General features: G+C 41.8%; 1 protein-coding gene across 1 annotated transcript; it reads right to left on the bottom strand.

Moving 5' to 3' along the window:
• Positions 1–1593: 1593 nt before the first annotated feature.
• Positions 1594–20810, bottom strand: LOC118109920 (microtubule-associated protein 1A). The gene is made up of 5 exons (XM_047339956.1): positions 20733–20810; positions 20128–20265; positions 7040–18638; positions 6169–6401; positions 1594–5689 (listed from the first exon to the last, which is right to left on the bottom strand). Exons 3-5 carry the CDS (start codon positions 18483–18485, stop codon positions 5534–5536), a joined length of 11835 nt encoding a protein of 3944 aa, XP_047195912.1. The 5' UTR covers positions 18486–18638; positions 20128–20265; positions 20733–20810; the 3' UTR covers positions 1594–5533.
• Between the last annotated feature and the right edge of the window lie 520 nt (positions 20811–21330).

Below are 21330 nucleotides of genomic sequence, written 5' to 3'. Positions count from 1 at the left end.
TTCAAAAGAACAGATGACTACATAATGTCCCACATACCATGTCCTACCTATAAAGGTACGATTTTTAACTCAAAAGCATTTAATGTATGTTTTGGACTATACAGAATAAGACTCCTGGGTAATATTAGATAAGTTGTACAGTTTAAAGACTATTTACAGTTTTTGTATTAGTGCAAATTAAGTAATAAGGTAAGACTTATAAAAACTTCGATCGACAAGATTAGTGAGATTAGAATAAAGGAAAGGTCACATGAAACCAAATTTCTGTCTAATTTCCTCCACCACATTTATTCATTAACTGATCTAAGTGTGTAAAGTCATGCTAGCGGCCCAGTGCGGCTGTTCTCAAGCATCCTAAAGCTAAAGGCTGACATCAGCAAGTTCATAATGAAAACGCTGTATGACTTACTGTAATTCAGAGTCTGAAATATCAGGAATGACTTACTGTACACCAACAATATTTCCTGCTTTGTGACATGTCAGCAAACTTGACAGAATAATGTGCCACCACATTACATTAAAATTAAATATTAACACTAGTACAAACCATTAATGTAAAGGCACGTTACTCGTTTGTTTGTAGCTGTTTCACTTGGTAATGAAGTGCTATGAATACATGACATAATACAAGTTGTCTGTTCATCTATTTGTTTGGTGCTAATCTTGTCCAAGTCACATCTGCTACACTAACTTGAGTTATACGTTATGCAGGTACTTTCTCATAAATCAAAGTGTTGGACAAACGTTTGAACAAATTATGCTGTTAAATGGATTTTTAGAGGAAGAGTAGAGCAGTTCATCCTCAGGGGACAATGAATGTCGGGACCAAATATCATGATAATTCAACCAATTTTTGTTATTCTGGACCATAGTTGTGGCATGGCTAAAATTTATATTTTTCAGCCAGGTATTTTACCGTGCATCTTTCATTTAGGTGTTTTGTCTTGGAAAGAGTACTTTTATTTTCTTTATCTTGTCATACACTGAAGATGCAGTCGGGGCCAATTAAAACTAAATTATTGATGAGTCACTGTTTCCTGGAACAGAGGCAAAGGGTTGTTTGTTCACCAGCTAGAACCAATCAGAGTTAATGACAACGACCAAATGAAGCAATAGAATGAAAAAAAAAAAACAGTCGAGAGTTCGTTCATTTAGCAATGAACTAGAATTGGTTTCTCGATTAAGTGCTGAAATTCGCTTTAGACTGCAGTTCTGTCTCATTACAGATAAATAATTGAACCAGCTCATATTATAGTTTATTCACTTTTTATCAGTGCAATGAAAAACAGGCTTGTTGCAGAAACACAAATTAAAATCATCATATTTAAAGGTTTAGTGTGGAAGATGTATAGATTGAAACTACACTTTAATAAAGCTAGTGTGTGACTGAACTTAAAGATGCTCAAATACTCCTCTCTTACAATTATATCTCTATTAGTCAGGTGACAGCAGGTGTTCCATATGAATAAAGGGAATTTGCTTTTATTCTATATCCTATACTTTTTTTCTCTCCGAGCCGCACTTGGGAAAATGGAGTTAGACCTTTTACCCCGTTGTGTATTTAAAAGATGTAAAATGAAAACCCACAACACATTCAGATTTAAATGTACTTTAATTGATGATCACCAGGCTGTTTCCCTTTTACAATGAATCTGCAGTAGTTCTAGTTTAACCAGTTAGATTTAAAGAGACAGAGAGATATTGAATATTGCGCTGAGGAAGAAAAACAGAAGTAAGATTAATACAATGCAAAAAGAAAAGAGAGAGAGATAGAGAGAATAAAACAGAACTACCAATACAGCGTCTTCTTAGCAACATGTTAATAGGGCAAACAATGAAAGCACAGCCCAGTATTATATTACTGTAAGTCATTTCAGTACCAGTTAAGACAATTAGCTTTTTTCAAATATACCTCTTTAAAATAGCATCATATTTTTTGTTATTATTTCCATGTTAAACAATTACATTCAGGATTATAACTAAATAAATCACATGCAGAAAGATTAGATGGACGGATGATACAGTATTGTGATCAAATAATATCTTCATGACATTGAACAGAAAGATGCACATTTTTTTTTCATTCTGTATCTTGTCAGCGTTTTGAATATATTCCTTGGTTTATAGAACAGTAAGCAGTGTTGATTGTATACTGTCACTAAAGTCAGCTAAAATGAACACGTTTCACAAGATGGATAGTTGTTATATCTTTCACGTGTTCTTTCCAGAGCGTCTTGTGTACACTTCCATGCACAGTACATCAGTGTACATGTAGAATTTGTTTGATTTTATTGATAGTTTTTGAATCTGCATGTTTTTCAAGTCATATTCAGGAAAGGGAAAAGTTTCAGCTGCATGGTTATTGTTAATATACGTTTGTTATGGGATCTCTGTTGAAAAATCTGTCGTTTTCTCCTACTTCGGAGAAGAACTATTACTGAGATGACAATTTGCCAAAACAGAAAATAGTATCTCCCCACCCCCCCTTTGTGCTCCCTTTAAATTGATTTCTGTCTAAGTTGGTGCGAGTATTTTATTTATATTTTTTTGTTTTTATTAGTTTTTTGTCTATTGTTTTGATCCAGCAGCATTCATAAGGTAGTACCAACTCTACATTCAGAAAAATATATCTCCTGTATAGTGCATTCAGCTTCTGTATAGTTTTACAGTTTCATTACTGAGTGATTCACAGCGTTGAGCATCTCAAGACCAAGTATTTGGAATCTGCCAACTTAAAAACATCACTGAAAGACAGTACGACGCATCAGAGCATCCACAACATCTGACCCATACGTCAAAAGCTTCTCCCTGTTTTTGGATACGTTTCCATTCAGCAGCGAATAAAAGGGTGGAAAGGACTTTTTGCTTGATCGTTTCACAAACATTTGGGTTTCTAAGTAACAGGGAGTAATTTTGAACTTTCACTGGGTGCACGTCACGTGTGCACTTACGCTAATTAACTCCCTCCAGACTAAGGGCACGGTCAATCATACGTGAATGTAGCAGTGGTGAATAAAACTTTTGCTGCCTATAGCGAAGCAAATTCGCAGCGTGGCTTCACGTGGAGATCAGCTTTGGTTTACTTTGACCCACAATGTTTGCCTACGTTCGTGTATGTGTGACCGTGCCGTAAAATATGTCTGTACGTGTGAGTGAGTACCCAGCTGTATAAACTACAGCTAAAATGAAGAAGCCTCTAAAACATCCCAAAGAATGAGATGCATATCAAGGCTTGCAAAGTGCATAATTGTGAAGTATTATACTAAAAGAAAAAATGATCTATCTTTGATTTGAAAGAAAAAGTGCAGGCCAGGCAGAGCAAAGCACAGAGGCTTTGGAAGATGAGGTATAAAAAAGTAATGCTTGTGTTGTGAGTTTTACGGCAAAAAGAAATTGGCACTGATCCTATGCAGGCTTGTACAAGTTAACAAGATGCTCAATCCTTCTCAAGAAAGTTCTTCCATTTTTTGAGTCAGAGAACCGGGTGAAGTTAAACTGTGCGAGCAGAGGATCCTCTCTGCTTTTAGTTGGCAACATCCTGACGAGCTGTCGTCAACAGCTCCAACAAAGTCCTGTCTGGAAATCCAAGCCTGCCCTGCTTCACCCAGCCTGGCCCCTCCTCGAGCCTCAGAAAATGAAACCAGAGCTTGATGTTTTAAAATGTAAATCTGAAAAATTCATGTGAATTGAATATGAGCTAATTGGGCAGTGAACAAGCAGAAAGACCTTTCACACTGAACCCACAGAAGAAAGTCACTCGCAATACAACCTACAGAAAACGAACCGTGCTGTGTTTATAAAAACAGCTACTCAGTGTGCATCGTATGCTCTCACACGTACAGAACTACTTCTACAGCATTCCTACTTCATATCCAGTACAATCATAATTATCACATTCATGCTCGTTCTATAAATAATACTCTGGGATTAATATTAGGTCATCGCTTTGTATTAGAGATGTCGTCCTTCAAGAGCAGCGAGCTCAGTTTGGAGGAACGACTCGTACATTATGTCATATGACAGTAAAAAGTTAACTTCTGCTGCTACACTAACTCTCTGTGCTTCAACTTTAAACAAACCATTGAAGTCTAAACCCTCCTCTCCCTCCTCAGAAAAGTGCGCTCGTATTTGGTGCAATACCTTGCTTGACGACATTCATGTTGCTTTGGAAATTTTCCAAAATGGCATTTCAGGATGTGGAGTTAAGAATTGGATTACATAGTGCCAACGGTTTACTATCCTTGGTGTGGATACTGTTTGTATTTGTACTATATGAGTTGATTGGTCCTCTGTTTAAAAGTCCTGTACTCGATATACCCTGGTTTCTTGGTCTGCTTCCAAATGTCCTTGAAATATTTTGCTCCCTCCAAAACCACAAGCTAAAGGCACATCAAAGAAGCCCCCTGTAACATATTAAACACAGATGTTCTCCTGAAAAATAAAACCAACAGTACACACAGATATTGCAGGTCCTAGCATTGTTCCCTCCAAAGGGATGAACAGACAAGCTTTCTTTGCTACATTTGTCACAGGTCACTGCTTGTTTTTTCCACCGCTTTGTGATTTTGACAGGGACAAGAAAATGTAGTTGAACAGGAGGAAATGAAGGAAATATTCATTAAAATTTATCAAATGCACGATCCAAAACCCTGCATTCACCTCAGGGTCCTAATTTGCTTCATCATCACAAAATAAATAACCTCTGTATTGATATACAAACATTTATGTATATATCATATTATGTATACTGGAGTACATACAACCAACAAAGACCATGATAAGAAGCAGAGATATGAATAGTGTAAAAACATTGTCCTCTTGCCTTCCGCCTGTTGGATTCACTTTAGCATAGATGGCCAAACAGTGTAGAAGCCTATCTACGCTATACTGCAGTCCACGCTTGAGCACTGGCTAAATGAAACATTAACCCTAAGCATGTGTCTCTGAAAGACTCCGAGCTAAAACACAAGCATCATGCACCAGCGAAGCTGTGAAAGCCGAGAAGAAACATTTCAAAGGGTGGCAACTTCAGACACCTTCTAAAACTTCAGCACAAATGACAAGAAGGAACATTTTGTTTTTTTTCTTTCTTTTCTTGAAACATAACATTGATTTTTGTCGTTATTGAGTTTATCCAAACACTAGTGTAGTGCGAGCAGAAGAGCAACGGATGAGTTTTGTCATGTGCACAGATGGAAATCAAAGAGAACATTTTTTGTCTGTGCACTCTGCGTATAATCTAAAGCAACTATTGATGGTTTGAGATTATTTGGGAGATATTTTGGTAAAGTTAATTAGTAAGGACTCATGTTTTGGCATTTTTTTGGCCATTTAATAGGAGATTTTCCACATGGGAAACATAGAATTTTCTTGATTATAATTAATATTAATATATTTGTAGGATGATGATGATGTTTGTCTATTTCCTGGATGATTTAACTTTTTTACTACAACTCTTAGTCCTAGTTTGAGACGTGTGTTAGGGCAGGCATTTAACTCACTGACGAAAACAAACAAACAGGGCTCATGAAGCTCAGAATTCAATCTTGCAGGCGGGGAAGGACTCGTCCTGCATGACTACGGTGCTGCTGGAGGCCAGAACCATGATGTTCAGGTCCTGCTGCCTCTCGTGGGTCTGCTGGTACCACTCCCGGGTCACCTCCGTGTCGTGGGTTGGGATCAGAGTCACCTGACGGGGACACAAGGAGAGATAACAGGTGACACTAACTTCAGGAAAGGGCATTGAAGGAATCAAAGAAAAACATTTTGGCTTTTTTGGGGGGAGTTAGACGAGAAGATTGACTCCATTCTCATGTCTGTACAGTAACTATTTGATGTAGCTGGAGCCTGCAGCTATTGGACGACATGGTCTTGGCCATCAAGAAACTCCAGAAGCGAGAAGCTCTCTACTTCATACAAAATCTCTGTCCTGACGCTAAAGTGTGTGTGACGCTACTGGTGTCGTTGCTCATAGTTAGACGAGAAGAAGTAAACAGAGATTCCACCTTACATTGCTGGATGTACATGATCACACCCTACTACTCAATCGTAAAAAGGAGCCAATACTGTGGATATGATTTTTTTTAGAATTAAACACACATTTGTGCAGAGCATATAATAAAAATGGCAGAGTAGATAGACAGATAGAGATAGAAAATAATTAAACACCTGTAAATTGGAGCCCCACTGAGCCTTGCCCTCCAGCAAGGCGTCCAGGACCCCACGACTTGGCTCTCCACTGCCCGGGTCGTTCCCGCTCACCACATAGTAAGAAGCCCGAACTCTCTTGAAGAATTCCTGGTCCACATTCTTTGCACTGCAGTGGTTAGGCACGTAGGCCAGATCAACATAGACAGGTGGTCCAGTGGGGACGGCTGAACTTGTTTTCTGTGAGTTGTTAACTGGATGGGAACACGGATATAAAAAGACATTGGAGTATAATAATAGTACTTAAAATGTATTGTAAAAAGCACATCAACAAGTACTATCTATTTATGTGAATTAAACACATGTTGTGATTGTGTAAGTTTAGGAGCTTGATCACATACAAAAACAAGTTATATAATAAAAAATACATAATTGGATTTTTTCATTTTAGTGGCTAATGGCCTAAATTCAATCAGATTTATAGGTTTTACCTAATTTGAACTTAATTTTTTACTATTTATAGATTATCAAGCTTTTTCTGGCATTAAAAAGATGATCCATCATACTGGAAATTCCACCCTCTATTATCCCTGACTGCCGATGATATTTGTTGAGGAGATATCTAACAAAACATTTTTAGACAAAATTCAATAGAGGTTATTAAGTTTAATTTACATAAACATATGAAAATGATACGATGAAGGGAACAAAAGTGCAGTAACCTTTAATTCAGTGTACACAGTTCTTGATCATATAAGGCTCAATTATAAGTCCTGTTTCAAATTAAATCTATTTTTCTAGTTAAATACTGGTGTGGAACCACTTTGAATCAGACCAGGAATTGGTTGGAAGGTAGGTTAATGTTAAGTTGTTTTTACAGCCTGTTACCCACCTGAACTGCTCTTGACACCATTGACCAAGCCTTTCCCTGGATTGTGGACCTCGGTCCTGGAGCCTTGACTCTCAGACATCTTGATCAGCCTGGAGCTTCGCTCTGTGTCCTTCCTCCTGAGGGAGGATGATCGTGGTGACGCAGAGTCCTTAGCCTGCTTCACTGGAGTAGAGGACCTCTTCCTGACTTCTCCCTTACGAGCAGGAGAGGCTGACTTGGGTTTACCCTTTCTGAGGCCCTTGGTGGTCTTGTGCTCCTTCTTGAGAAGCTTCTCTGTGCTGCTGTGGTCGTTAAGAAGAGCCTCTGGATCCACCATGCACACATCTGGGTGGGGAGGATGAGGAAGAGGGTCCTTCATTGGAGTGGGGAGGGGATCATGACTCCTCTGAGCAGATCGTGGTGATGGAGGATGGTGACTTCCTCCAGCTCCAGATGCAGATGATTTGTCCACAGGCAGATGTTCAGCATCTTCGTCTGAGTCCAGATTTCCTTCAGCTGTTATGGATGGACATTCCTCAGTTTCTGGAGGGACGTCTGAGTCCGACTGTGATGACAGCGATTCGCTCGCTGATGTGGGAGGGGTTTCCTCTCCAGCTAACGTCACAGCCAAACCAGATGACATGGGCCCAGAAAGATTTGCCCCCTGACCAGTGTCTCCTTGGGAACTCGGAGTGTGGTGGTGCCTCTGCTTGGTCGACCTCCTTTTCACAGAGTGCTGCTCTTGATCATCCTCGTCCCCGTCTTGGCAGTGGTCACTGCAGCCGTCCTCCTCGCCCTCGTCACTGGAGAGCTGATGAGGACTGGGGTTGATGAACGATGGAGAGAGTTCTCCTTTGCGATGTTTATACTCACATGAGGAGTAACCTGGAGGGGAGGCAGAGAAGGAGGTGGCACCGGTGTTCAAGTCTGTGGGACGATCAGTCTTAATAGCTCCTTCACTCGATGGTTCTGTGTAATGAGAATCCTTTGAAGAGGATATAGAGGTACTGTGGGCACTGGCCATCCATTCCATCTCTTCCTTTACCTCCTCTTCCTCATCATCATCATCATCACCATATCCTGGAGGAGGGGCACTTGGGCAGTCATCAGGCTTCTGTAGTAGCTCCCAATCAGATATACTACTCTTTCTTCTAATTTCTAATCTCTCTGGTGGTTTATCCAACAGGCTTCTCTCCTCTCCTCTTTCTGCCTCTCGTTCCTCCCCACCATCTGCTTTTTCACACATCTTTGTATCAGCTGTAGCATTCTTCTCTTCTGTGCTGTCTTTAGATGTCTTTACTTCTACTTTCTTTTCCTCTTTTTTCTGCTCAGTCTTTGGATCTCCATCACTTGTTTCTCCTACTCTAACCTTGGCATCCTCCTTCACAAATGTAATAGCTCCATTTCTTTTTTCCTCTTTTGACTCAGATTTTTCCTCACTTTTCTCTTTATCCTTTTCTGTCTTGAACACTTCTGTTATGGCACATGCGGTTTTGCTGGCTCCACTATCACTCAGTAGAGTTACAGAGGCTGTCTGATGGGTTGACGACACCACTTCAGGTTTAGACACAACAGTTGTAGAGGTGATTGTGACAGTCTTAGTCTCTGCGGAGTGTGTGGTGCTTTCTACCACGCTTGACTCCGTTATTGATGAAAAAGTCTCTTTTTGCTCAGCCACTTTGATTTTTTGACATTCAATACGACATGGTAGGGTGCTGTCCTCAATTTCAAGTGTATCAGGCTCCTCATCGTCTGCTGACCCCTGGGACCCCCTGTCAGAGGAGTCAGCCCTTTGGAGGGGAGAGCAGTCAAAGCGAGCCTCTAATGTGGATAAGCTCTCTGACATCTTCACCGGTTCAGCACACTGTGGAGATGGTACTGTGGTGGATGTTGTAATCTTTGTTTCTAGCGTATAAAAACTATCAGTGACTTGACTTTCAGGCTTTGCAGAGTCGATATGATCATCAGTCTGTTTGGCAGTGGCAGACTGGACTGGAGACGATGGTGTGGTCTCTTCAACCTGACTGAGTAAAGACACTTTTGTTGTAGGTTTCATTGTCACCTCCATGTACTCATCTCTCTGAAATCCTCCAAAGCAGGAGCTTGTAGATGCTTTCGTGAAGGAAGGCTCCTCTTTGAGTAGAGGTACTTCAGAGCTCGATATTGTAGTGAAAGTTTCCACTTTGTCTCCAAGCTGTTTGCTAACAGGGGCAACAGGGGCAACAGTTGAGGCTGAGGACGAGTAACTATAAGATGTGGAAGAGTATGTTGTGGCAGAATATGTTAATGTGCTGTATGTGCAAGCTGATGAGGTAGTTTCCTCATGTTTCGCGGTGATATCTGAGGTCTGCCTCTCATCTGGACTTTGTTCTTGGATGTCTCTTGATACACACAAGTCATCTGAGAACTTGTGTGTTTGTGTCTTATCGTCTTTCTGTACTGCTTGACTGTGCTCACTGTGCAAATGCTCAGAATAACCTCCAGATCTGCTCTGTCCGATATCAGCATAACTGCTTGTTAGCGGAGGGGGGGGACTAGATGAAGGCTTGGGCTCTGAATGATCAGTTTGCAAAGAGATGCCTGTCGAGCTGCTTGTGGACTTTGATTGACAAGTTTCCTTTGACATAAAGCTTGGAGAAGACTCGAGTACTTCAGAGAAGGTTATGTCCTCTGACGATGACAACCTTCTCTTTGTGATTGGTTCGGGGGATAAATGCTTTTTGTCTGGATCATCTGTTTTCTTTGTTTCAGTAAGTTTTGGGGCAGCAGGTGTAGCAAAACTGATTTCATCCATTTTATGAGCACTGGGGCCCTGTGACGGAGATGTTTTGGCTGCATCTTCACTCTTTGTCTCTGGAGGTTTGGATGTAGCTGTATCACCAGATCTATCCTCTTCTTTGACTGGTTTCGTGTCAGGAGATGGTGTTTTTTCACTTGCATCCTGCTTGTCTGTCTCTATGACTTTGGAAGCTGAGGCACCATCAGGTGTTGGTTTACACATGGTTTCCTCCTTAAGGGAGCTTGATTCAGGCAACTGAGATTTTTTATTTGAGTCCTCTGTTTCTGCTAACTTGGCACTACCATCAGGACTGCATCTGCATATTTCTTTTTCAGACTGCTCTCTTGCACCCTTTTCCATATCTACATCACTTAACTCCTCTTCCTCTTCTTCTTCTTCCTCCTCATCTTCATCTTCATCATCATCATCATCATCATCAAAATCTTCCCCCTCTACAAGTAGCCGTTTATCTATCAGGCTCTCCTTTCCCTCAGAGAGGTCTAACGTGGATCTACAAGTGGCAGAGCTGCTAATTTGACTGTTATCAGAGGCAAGAACATTATCGTCTATTCCATGTCCTAAAAACGTGGTAGCAGGGGCAGCCCTTGAGTCAGCGGATGTTTCCATTCTCTCCAAAGGTGAGAGTTGAGGTAAAATGTCTTTTTCTGCTGGTGAGTGCCGACCGGATGGTGAGCCTTCTCTTTCATGATTAGAGGACATGATTTTCACTTTCAGTGACTCAGCGGATTTTTCCCTCTCTGTGAATTCTCCAAAGGCTACAGGAGGAGCTGAAGCTTGGGTACCAAGATCTGACTCCTTCAATGAATGAGAGGGTACTTCTTGTCTTAATGGTAAGCCTGCCGATTGAACAGCTGTAGCTGCACTTCCTCCTGTTGCCCCAGGTTGAATTGCTGCTGCAGCACCTTCCTCTTTCTCTTTCTCAGATTTCTCCGGTTTGTCCTCTTTTGGAGTGAAAGAATAAAACTCAGCAGCTTGGGACATTTTGTTGTCCTGTAGGTCTATGGTTGAAAAGCTCTTGTCAACATAAGGAGTATCTGGTCTTTCCTCTCTCTCACTCTCCTCCTCTTGGCCTTTCTCTCTGTCTTCATATTTCGGGGAGGTGCTTGGACTATGGTGACTGCTCCTTTCACTCTCTGTGAGGGACACCGGGCTGTAGTCAACTCTGCTAAATGAAAGAGGCTCTTCTTTGTACTGATCATCAAGGAGAAACATGGCTCCTCCCGCCTCTGCCTGGCTTGTTCTTCTGTTATCATCAATGTCAATATCTGAGGTGTGATCAAAACCTAAAGAAACTTCACTCTCTTCTCTAGAGTCTAGATCATGATCTTTTGGGATGGGCTTTTCATATGGATCATACTTGGATGCACCAAAGGTTTGCTCTTCATCTTGTAGGCCCCCACTGCCTATCTCCTTCTCAGAGGTTATTTTTTGGCCACTCTCCACTTTTGCAGTGTCTAGTTTTACAGCATCGGTGTGTCCAGCATCCTCAGCCTCCTCTTTGTCCAACATAAAATATGCACAAGGCCGTGAAAATCCTGGAGAAGCCACCTCTCGTTCTCCTTCCATCTCCCTTTCTGCTTCCTTCCCTGGTTTCTCAGGTTGATTTGTCTTTTCTGTAGCTTTAACTCCCGGACTCAACTGAGATTTAATCTGTTTCTCTCGTTCAGGTATTTCCTCCACACTGGACTGGCTCTCAGTGCTCGAAAGTGTACAGCTCCTGGTTTGACTGTCTGTGCTTGATACTGTTGACAACGTAGGGTCTTTCTCGGTCAAGTCTAACACTGGTTCTGCTTTAGCAGCTGGGATATGAGAAACTGGTTCTTGTTTTGGAATGAAGGTCGTCTCCTCCTTTGTGTCACTATCAAACGAGGACTCAGGCTTAGCGAGAGGCGCAGGTGTGATGTCTGTTTTCACAGCATCTTTGTCTGCCTCAGGTAGAAATCTGGATTCTTCTTTGTCAGACTCTTTGACGTCTTCGTCAATAGAGGGCTCCTGCATTGTGAGAGTAGGAATGATCACTGTTATCTGTTGTGGTGGTCGTGGTTTAGTTTGGTCACTTGTCAGTGCAGTCTCGTATGAAGGCAGATCTGCAGAGGAGATGTCATGGTCTGATTTCATTAGCTCCACTGACAAAGGTCTAGAGCCAGCTCCTCCCATACAGATGTCTTCCTCCTCTTCGTCTTCTCTGTCTTCATCAGAGGACTGAACCACAAACACCGGCTTGAAATCTGACTTGGATGTCACTGCGTCTCCTGATACTGTTTGTGCAGGTTGTTTAATGGTTTTGTCCTTGTCTTTTTCCTGTAATTCCTCTCTCTCCCATTTCTCCTCTTTGGTCTGATCTGCATCAGGGGAGTCAAACTTTTCTTTTTCTGTGATCTCATCCATTTTTGTGTCAGCAACATATTTTTCTTTAATCATCTTTTCTTCTTCTGCTGGTCTGGTCTTTTCATCTTTATTGTCTTCAGTCTCATAGCTATAATCTTTCTCTTGCTCTTTTTCCATTTTCTGTTCTTTGCTCAGTTCAGCAACATGCGTGTCATCTTTTTCTTTTTCTATCTTCTCTTCTTGACTAATAATGACCTCTGCTTCTTTATCTTGTTCCTTTTTCTCCTCCTGGATGTAATGGGGAGTCACATAAATGTAATCTGACACTGGTTTCAGGTCTTCGCTTGATTTGGTTACTGAAGGGTCTTGTTGCATTTCTATTGATGCAGCACCAAAAGTTTTGTGCTGTTCACTAATGTCACAAATATCATCCTTTTTTGTCTTCTCATCTTCCAAGGTCTTATCGACCTCTTTTGTATCATCCTTCTTCGGTTCTGACTCAAAAAGATAATCATGTTTTTCTTTTGTCTCATCTTTGGCACTAAATGTTGAAGTATACATCTCCTGTTCTGTCTCCTGTTTGCTGGATTCTGCTTCACGACTGTCCTGTTTGAGTGCATCTTTCATTTCCTCCTCGATGGTTTCAACCTTAGATGGCTCTTTCTCCTTCACATCCTCGGGCTGCTCAGCGGACTCTTTCTCAATGTCCTTTTCAGATTCCTTATGCTTAAGTTCCTCCAAAATGGGTTTGTGGTCAGAGACGTCACCCTGCTCTTTAGCCGCCTCTGTTATTATTTGTTTGTCAGGAATGTCAATTTTGTCCACCTCTTTTTTATCATCAATATCCATTTCCTTCTGCTCTTTAATGGATACCAAATCAGATAAACTGCTCTTTTCTTTCTCTTTTTCCATTTCCTCTTCTTGCACCTTGGTTTCTTCTTTTGGTGTTTCTTTTACGTCTTCCTTGATAAGCTTTGCATCTGATGTATCTTCTTTCACCTCAGTCTTCTTCTCCTCATCTTTGGGGGGTGTTACACCAGCACTGTATTTGCCCACTTCCTCCATGGAGGGTTTGATCTCAGACAATTCTTCCTCAATTGGTAATGTGTGTTTCTGAATTGTCACTGCTCCTTGCTCAGAGGTTTCCTCCTCATCCACTGCTTTCTCTTTTTCTTCCTCTGCTGTTTTGCCAGCACAAATGTCAGCCTTTTTGCTTGTTTCGTCCCCGGATGTTTTGACAGTGGAAATTATTACATCTTCTTCCTCCATCGTAGCGAGTTTGACAGCAATGACATCTTTATCTTTACTCGTCTCTTGCTCCTTTTCTCCTATGATTGGTTTGACAGCATCTTCAACTGTTTCCTTTGCTTCTACCTTTGTTGATGTGGCAGAGAAATCATCATCAGCTTTACATAACTTCTCTTCCTCCATAGTGATAAGTTTGATGTGAGCAGCATCATCTTTACTTTCCTCTCCAAGTGTTGGTTTACCAGCAGGTACATCTTCCTTGCTTAAAATTTTATTTTTGTCCTCTTCTTCGGTAACTTTTATCGCGGCAGTATCAACTACATCATCTTTGCTTGTCTCTTTCTCTTTTTCTTGCTCTGTTGTTGGCTTGGCAACCAGAATCTCATCTTTACTCACTGTCACATCCTTTTCCTGGACCTTGATGAGGCTAACGGTTGAGATAGCATCTTTACAAATCTCCTGCTCCTTTTCTTCTTTCATGGTAACAGCAGATGTGCCATCCTTAACAATAATTTCTTCTTTGGTGAGTTTAGTAACAGTGATGTCATGCAACTCTTTCTCGCTTTCCTTCTTCTCATCTGTAAAGGGCTTGGCGACAGAAAAATCGATCTTTTCCTTCTCTTTCTCCTGTTTCTTATCTTCAATCAACTTGATGTCAGATGTTTCTGTCTCTTTTTTCTTCTCCTCATCTTTTGGCTCAATAATGGGCATATCATCCCTCTTTGCCTCTTGCTCCTTCATATCTGTGGCCTTGGCCTTTTCTATCTCTTTTTCCTCAACCTTTATAGAGCTAATATCAAATGTATCTGCCTCTTTCTTCCCTTCTTCTTTCAAAATATTACTATCAGACACATCGTCCTTCTGAACATCTGTTTCCTTAACCTCACCTTTGGGTTTAAAGTCAAAACCATCATCTTGTTTTGCCTCTTTTTGCTTCTGCTCATCTTTAACTTGTTCGGCCTCAGAAGCAATTATTTTTATCTCTTCTGCTTTACAAGTTTTGACTTCAGGAATGTGGTCTTGTCGAGGCTCATCTTTAATGGGTCTATCAACGGTGACAGTGTCCTTTGCAGTTTGCTCTTCTTTGACACTTTTAATATCAGATGTGTCGGCCGTTACTGCCTCTCTCTCTGCTTTTTCATCCATTAAAGACTTAGTGATGGAAACATCTTCTTTAATGATAGATGTGTGTTTCTCCTGATCCTTGAATTGTTTGACATCGGAGGTGTCGTCCTTTTCTTTCTCATGCTCCACCTTGATGGTTTTAACTGCAGATTTATCATCGTGATCATCATGATCATCGTGATCATCGTGATCATCGTGATCATCATCATCATCACCATCATCATCATCACCTATGAAATGACTGTCCCCCTCTGGCAATTTACCTGAAACAGGCACTTTAGTTTCTTTGTCTTTGAGTCCAACACCACCATCTTTATCATGTTGTTCAAATGAGATGAAGGAGTCTCTCTCTGACACTGGAGGCTGACTGCCTGTTAAAGATGCAGCAACATCAGGGATTGTTTCTGTCTGTTTGCCTTCATCTTTTTGCACTGGTGATGTGTCTTTTTCTGTCTCCTTTATCTCCGGAACCTTTTGAAGGTCCTTGTCAAATATTTTGTCCAAGGATGTTGCAGCTTCTACTTGATGCTGATCTACCATCTGTTTGTCAACAGCTTTTTGTGTGTCTTTTTCTGATTCAGCTTCCTTTTTATTTTTGTCTTCAATTGCTATGTCAAGGAGCTCTTCTGGCTTCTGCAACTCCAAACCAGGGAAAACCTTTATCTTGTCTTCCACTGGGGACTGACGGATTGGAGAGGGAGCCGCACTTGATGGACCAGAGTGTGGAGGTGAGGCCATTTTTACAGTTATGTCATCGGGACTGAAGCAACGCTCCTCGCTCTCGGAGGTCACAGAGTCCGATCCAAAAGGTCTGGTAGGAACAACAGATGAAATATCTTTCGGTAAAACTGCATCTATATTTTCCTCTTCGACTGGCAGGTGGACTGGTTTGATGTCTTGTGTAGGTTTTGAAACAGGAGACACTGCGCCAGCTAGCTTTTCAATGTCTCTCTCTTTATCCTGTAATATTTGGGATGAAGCATAGCCCTCTTGGAGTTTTTCAAGTGAAATATCAACATTAGGAGTTTGGTCTTCTTCATCCTCCTCATCTTCTTCCTCATCGTCCTCCTCTGCATCATGAGCTTTATCCAGCGCCTTCAATTCTACAGCAGGAGGCAGTGCGTCATCAGATGGAGACCTGGGTTGTTTGTCGTCTTCCAAAGAAGGTGGTGAAAGAGTTCCTGCAGAGAGTGGCTGCTCTTTGCCTTGTGTAGCATCAGTCGGGCTTGACAGGGGATCCGATGTTTTGGGTGGTTCATCAGCCTGAGGTGCTGTGACAGATGCCACAGATTGATCTTCAGCAATAGAAGTAGGGAAGGAGGACATTTTGTCATACTCTGTGATTGACGTCGCAGAGGACACATGCTCCTCTTCGGCCAAAGGAGCGGTCATGATGTTTGTGAACACAGAAACTTGTTCCTGCACAGCTGGGATAAACCCTTTTTCACTCATAGCTGCAGCTTGCATCTCCCTCATGCCGTGAATGTTTACGAATGATTCAGTCTGATCTGGAACAGAGATGTCGTAGGCACCTACATCATATTGGAGGTGTGGTATCCTCTCCTCTGCCTCTTCATGAATCTCCTCGTCAGAGATGGTCTGCTCTGTCTCAGAGTAGCCAGGGATGGTTTCATCTTGGATGTAGGACATGGCTTCACCTGCAGCAGCCCCTTGAGCTACCGAGGTAATGGGAGCTGTGGCCCCTCCAACATGAGACAAGTAGCCTTCCTCCTCTTCTTCTTCATATTTAGCTGTGGTCGAGGTTTCAGCAATTTTGCTTTCTGTGACCATTTCTTCTTCAACCGCATCTTCAGGTTTCACATTGATCTCTTCATCTGCTATGACATCTAAATCTTCCACCTCCTCCAGTTCAGCTTTCTCTCCTGCCTCCTCCTCCTCCTCTTCCTCCTCCTTGGGTGGAGTCATCTCCAGATCCTCTCTTGTCACAACCTTAGCTGAGAGAGTTTCTGATTTCTCCATTTCTTCAAGCTCATGTTTCCTGTCAAGTCCATCATCCTTTGCCTCTTTCCATTTGGATTCATCCTCCTCTTCCCCTATTCCCATATCCTCCTCCTCCTCTTCTGTTGTCTTTTTGGCAGGTGGGGCCTCTTCTTCCTCCTCTTCCTCTTCCTCATCCTGAGATGCTGCTCCCTCATCCTCAAACTTTTGAGCCTCCTCTAATTCTCTTTCTTGTGTTAATTCCTTGTCTTTGTCCTCAATTTCAGCTTTCACTTCTGGGGCTGTTGCCTCCTTTTCAGGAGACTTTGTGCCAGCTGGAATCTCAGATACATTTTCTTGTGCTTCCTGCTTCTCTTGTGCTGTTTGCTCAGATGAAACTTCAGTACTCTCTGGTGGTTCTGCTGACACAAGTACAACCTCAGCTTTTTTCAGTTCTTCGAAATCCTTGGTGAGGTCTTCGGGTGGGGAGGGAGCAGACAGGCCCTCAGCAGCTCCATTCTCTTTAGGTTCAGCTTGGATTGTTGCAGGTTTCAGCTCCTGCGGTTTGGGTTCAGCAGGTTCAGACTTTGCTGCTTTAACTTTCCCAGTTTTGGCTTTAGTCGAAACTTTAGCTTTATGTAATGTCTTTCTTACTTCTGGTGTCAGTGGTTTTAGGTCAGGCTTTGTAATTTTTCTCAGCTCAGGTTTGGATGTGTCCTTCTTTTTGTCCTCTTTGGATTTACTATCTTTCTTCTCATCTTTTTTAGCTGAGTCATCTTTCTTTATTTTCCTTATCTCTTTCTTTTCCTTGTCCTTTTTCTCATCCATTTTTGACACCCTTTCCTTAGAGTGCTTTTTTAAGGATTTTTCTTTCAAGAGTTTCTTCTTTTCTGGAACATCAGTTTTAGATTTGATAGTTTTAGTTGGCTTTTTCTCTTCTTTTTTCTCTGATATAATTTCCTTCACAGACTCGCTCTTTACCTCTGTGGCTGTTGACACAACATCTTGTCCTTCAGTTTCTTTCTTTGTAACCTTTGCCGTGGTTTTCGGGGAGGATTTAAGACTCTCCTTGCTGTCTGTTCTTTGTTTTAACTTGGTTTGTTTTATAACAGAGGGAGGAGCTCCTGAGGCAATGTCCTTTTGTGTGGCTACAGGGTAGCGCAAGAAGTCAAGGTGCTTTAATTTCTCCAGCCCCTCCAGGATCTTGTTTTGTGGTGCATTCCCAGGGAACAGCACTCGGACAATCTTTTCTGCAGGGTTGGCAGGGAGCCAGACGACTAAGGCTGTAATCGATGTCAGGTAGGGAACAGATATTTCTCCCTCTTTCCCGTTGGGCAGCACAATACCAGTTTTGGCCTTGCTGTTACCAGCCCACTTCTGCATTAGAAACTGCATCTCTTTACTGTCTTTAACAGGGTTTAGAATATACATGTCTAACCTGCCCACACCCATTTTGTGGAACAGAGTAATGGGCTCAATAGTGTTGCTCACCACTCGACAGAGAGGTTCAGGTTTGATTCCTAGTTTGCTAAGGTACTGTAGAGTTAGTGATGCCTCTTCGATGCTGCGTTTTACTTTGAGATTAGATTCTGGCATACGAAGCTTCTCTGGTACATTGAAGAAGACCACGCCTAGTTCAGGGGAGATCAGGTTCTTCATCCAGTCGCTGTAGTTGGTGGAGCCTTGGGACTGCTCCTCTTCCTGTTCTGCTATCTTCCTCTGAAGAAGCCCATTGATACCTGGGAGATTGTCAGCGCCAATGTGCGTCAGTAGAATTGAGTCGATGCGGTCCAAGTGACGGACAAGTTTCCAGAAGCAGGATTTTCGTTCAGAGCCTCCATCCACTAAGATGTTGAAGCCATTCACAGCAAAGAGAGCAGAGTCTCCTCGTCCGCCAGGAAAGATGTAGCAGCATGGCTTGGACAGTTTCAGGAAGCCCCCAGAGGTGGGTGGCTCCAGGAGGTCAAAAGGCAAAGGCACATCGACCGTTTCAGAGACGTACTCTGTGAACTCGGTGATGCCCTCCATCTTGCGGAGAACAGGTTCAGGGTTTAGTTTACACTGCAGGAACTCCTGTAGGGTCTGCTGCTGTCCCAGGGAGGTCCAGCCCACCTCCCCGCGGCAGGACACAGTGAGTGTAGCCCGCTGCTTGGGGGCTGTTGTGCCCAGTAATTCACTGACCTGCAGGAGAGACACACCCAGACACATCAATCAGGGATACTGACAGGAACATATTGTGTTCACAACAACAACAAAGGAATTTCTTGGATTAATTAAAAAAATTATCAATAAAACCCTCCTTCTGTCTTTCTTTGTGCAATATTCTTCTGCTTTTTGACACATTTCTATATGAACCAGTTTCTATTTGTCAAGGGACCAACAAACATTTAGAAGATGAAGCACCTCAACCCCATCACATCTGAGCTGGTTCTAGCAGCCTTTGACCACTTTGAATGAGGAGGATTGCACACAGGCGCTCCTCTTGTCTCCTTGTTTAATTCAACAGTATACTCGACTGGTTTTTAACCTACCTAAATTCACTCACACTACTCCGCTCCTCCGCTCCCTTCACTGGTTACCAGTGGCTGCCCGCATCCGTTTCAAAACATTAGTACCTGCGTACCGTGCTGCGAACGGATCGGGTCCAGTCTACATCCAGGACATGGTCAAACGTTACACCCCAGCCCGTTCACTCCGCTCTGTTTCGGCCAATCGGCTTGTTGCTCCCTTACTGCAAGCTAAACACTCATCAAAATCACGACTGTTTGCTGTCCTGGCTCCTAAATGGTGGAATGAGCTCCCCAATGACATCCGGACATCAGAAAGTTTACACATCTTCCGCCGCAAACTAAAAACACACCTCTTCCGACTATACCTTGAATAACATTTTTAAACTAACAATTTAGTAGCACTTAAATGGCACTTACTTATAGCACTTTGTAGTTTTGCTTTTTTGAAGAAATTGTACTTTCTCGATTCTTGTTGTTCTAGGTTTGTACCCTCATGGTTGAATGCACTTATTGTAAGTCGCTTTGGATAAAAGCGTCAGCTAAATGTAATGTAATGTAATATACTGCTGAATTAAAGCCTCAAACGTTTAAGTTTACATCTTCATCAGGAGCCAAACAGTAATAAGCAGAAAAACACTTTATAAACATAATACAAAGCATCTGATAGTATAATTACATCATTCAGCATTCAAATCATCATCTGTGTCTTTTGCGTTGTTATTATTGCTTTTCTCATTGTTGCACCATCATGTGGTCAAATAGAAAAAAACAACAAAACCTCCAAACGTGCTATTATTGTCAAGATAAAAAAAATTTTTAGCCTGTAAGAAAACCTAGAATCTAAATGTCCATTCCATGGTGAATGTGTTCAATTTATATATCCAAAATGGTTCTCCTTCCAAAAGCAGTGGATCCAGATTACCAACCGACCAATTTCATTTGAGAATGTATAAAGGTTTTTTTCTGATTATTGCTCCTCTTGTGTGTTTGCAATCCTCCTCCTTAAAACTATGGACCAACCAATAAATTACTTACATATATTAAAATATGTACTTATCCTTTCATATTGAACTATTTTAAACCACAAACATGATTTCACAGTATGAACTTTAAAACGTTCATCATGTCGTCCCAAGAATTTGGCGACGGACTTGACTCACCCCAGGATCAGTAAAAACGTGTGAAATGTTCTGGTAGGTGAATACCCCGGTTTGAAGGAGAAGGCCACCGTGATCTGAGCTCTGGCCACTTAAGACCAGAAGCTTGTGTCCTGCTGAGTCTGTGACTAGAGACTGGATCTGAGACAGAGACACAAACAGAAGAAGAGAGAGGGAGACAACCAACAGTTAAAGGAAATATAAGAATGCTGAATTAGAATGACAAATACACAAGTCACTGACAAAAGAAAATGCACTTTAATGTGTCAAAGAAATATTTATCAATAGTACACAAAACAAAAAAAAAATGTTTCATACTTCCTCAAAAAGGATATTGGGTGAATTTGGTGATTAATATCTAATAGAGAATCGGGTTAGATATAGGGTACAGATACAGCGCTGACCAGCCACCTGGTGTGCTCTACAATGGTCTGAGTGTCGCGCCTGAGCGCTCGTGCCACAGAAAGTGAACTGCACCTGCTGCGCAATATTGGTCATAGGAATCTCTTCCACCGGGATCCATTTGGGATCTTAGAAGATCATGTATTGTATTGACACATACAGTCCACTGATTTGTCCCATACATCTGAATATGAATGTTGATGTACCTCTGATACAACAGTGTCCTCTGAAGGGTTGACAAGCACCACCGTCTCTAGGACATCACTTCTGTGGTAGAGAGTCCTCTGTCCTGTAGGAGAGAGAATTAAAAACATTCAGTTAACTTCTTTCATGAACATCCAACCTCATCAAGGCATGACGGTGATGAGGGAGATTCACTACACTGCATTCTCTATCATATGTGGGGCAATGACTATATAGAGACAGGCAACCCACTTTTAAATTAATACAAGAACAAAAGTTGGAATAGGAAATAGGTCACGGATATCTGCTGGCTGAAGTTTAAAATTTAAGCCATGACAACAATACACACTTAGTTAAGACCAATATTTCAGCAGTCATATTAGATATTAAACTGGATTTCTGGATTTGTCTTTACACGACTTATCGCACTGGACAGAAATATGTGCCACTTGCAGTGTGTTGCAGGAGGAGATTTACATTAAAAAACCAAAACAATACTTTGAAAAAATAAACACTAAACCACATACGGAAATATCTCATAATGAATTCGATTTTAAAGCACATTCCCATTCTCCTTTTACACATTCATCATCATTATGCATCAACACTTCATTCCACTCA

Source organism: Hippoglossus stenolepis, chromosome 5 (assembly GCF_022539355.2).
Source record: "Hippoglossus stenolepis isolate QCI-W04-F060 chromosome 5, HSTE1.2, whole genome shotgun sequence".
NCBI classification, from domain to species: Eukaryota; Metazoa; Chordata; class Actinopteri; order Pleuronectiformes; family Pleuronectidae; genus Hippoglossus; species Hippoglossus stenolepis.
This window is presented reverse-complemented; position numbering and strand designations above follow the sequence as displayed.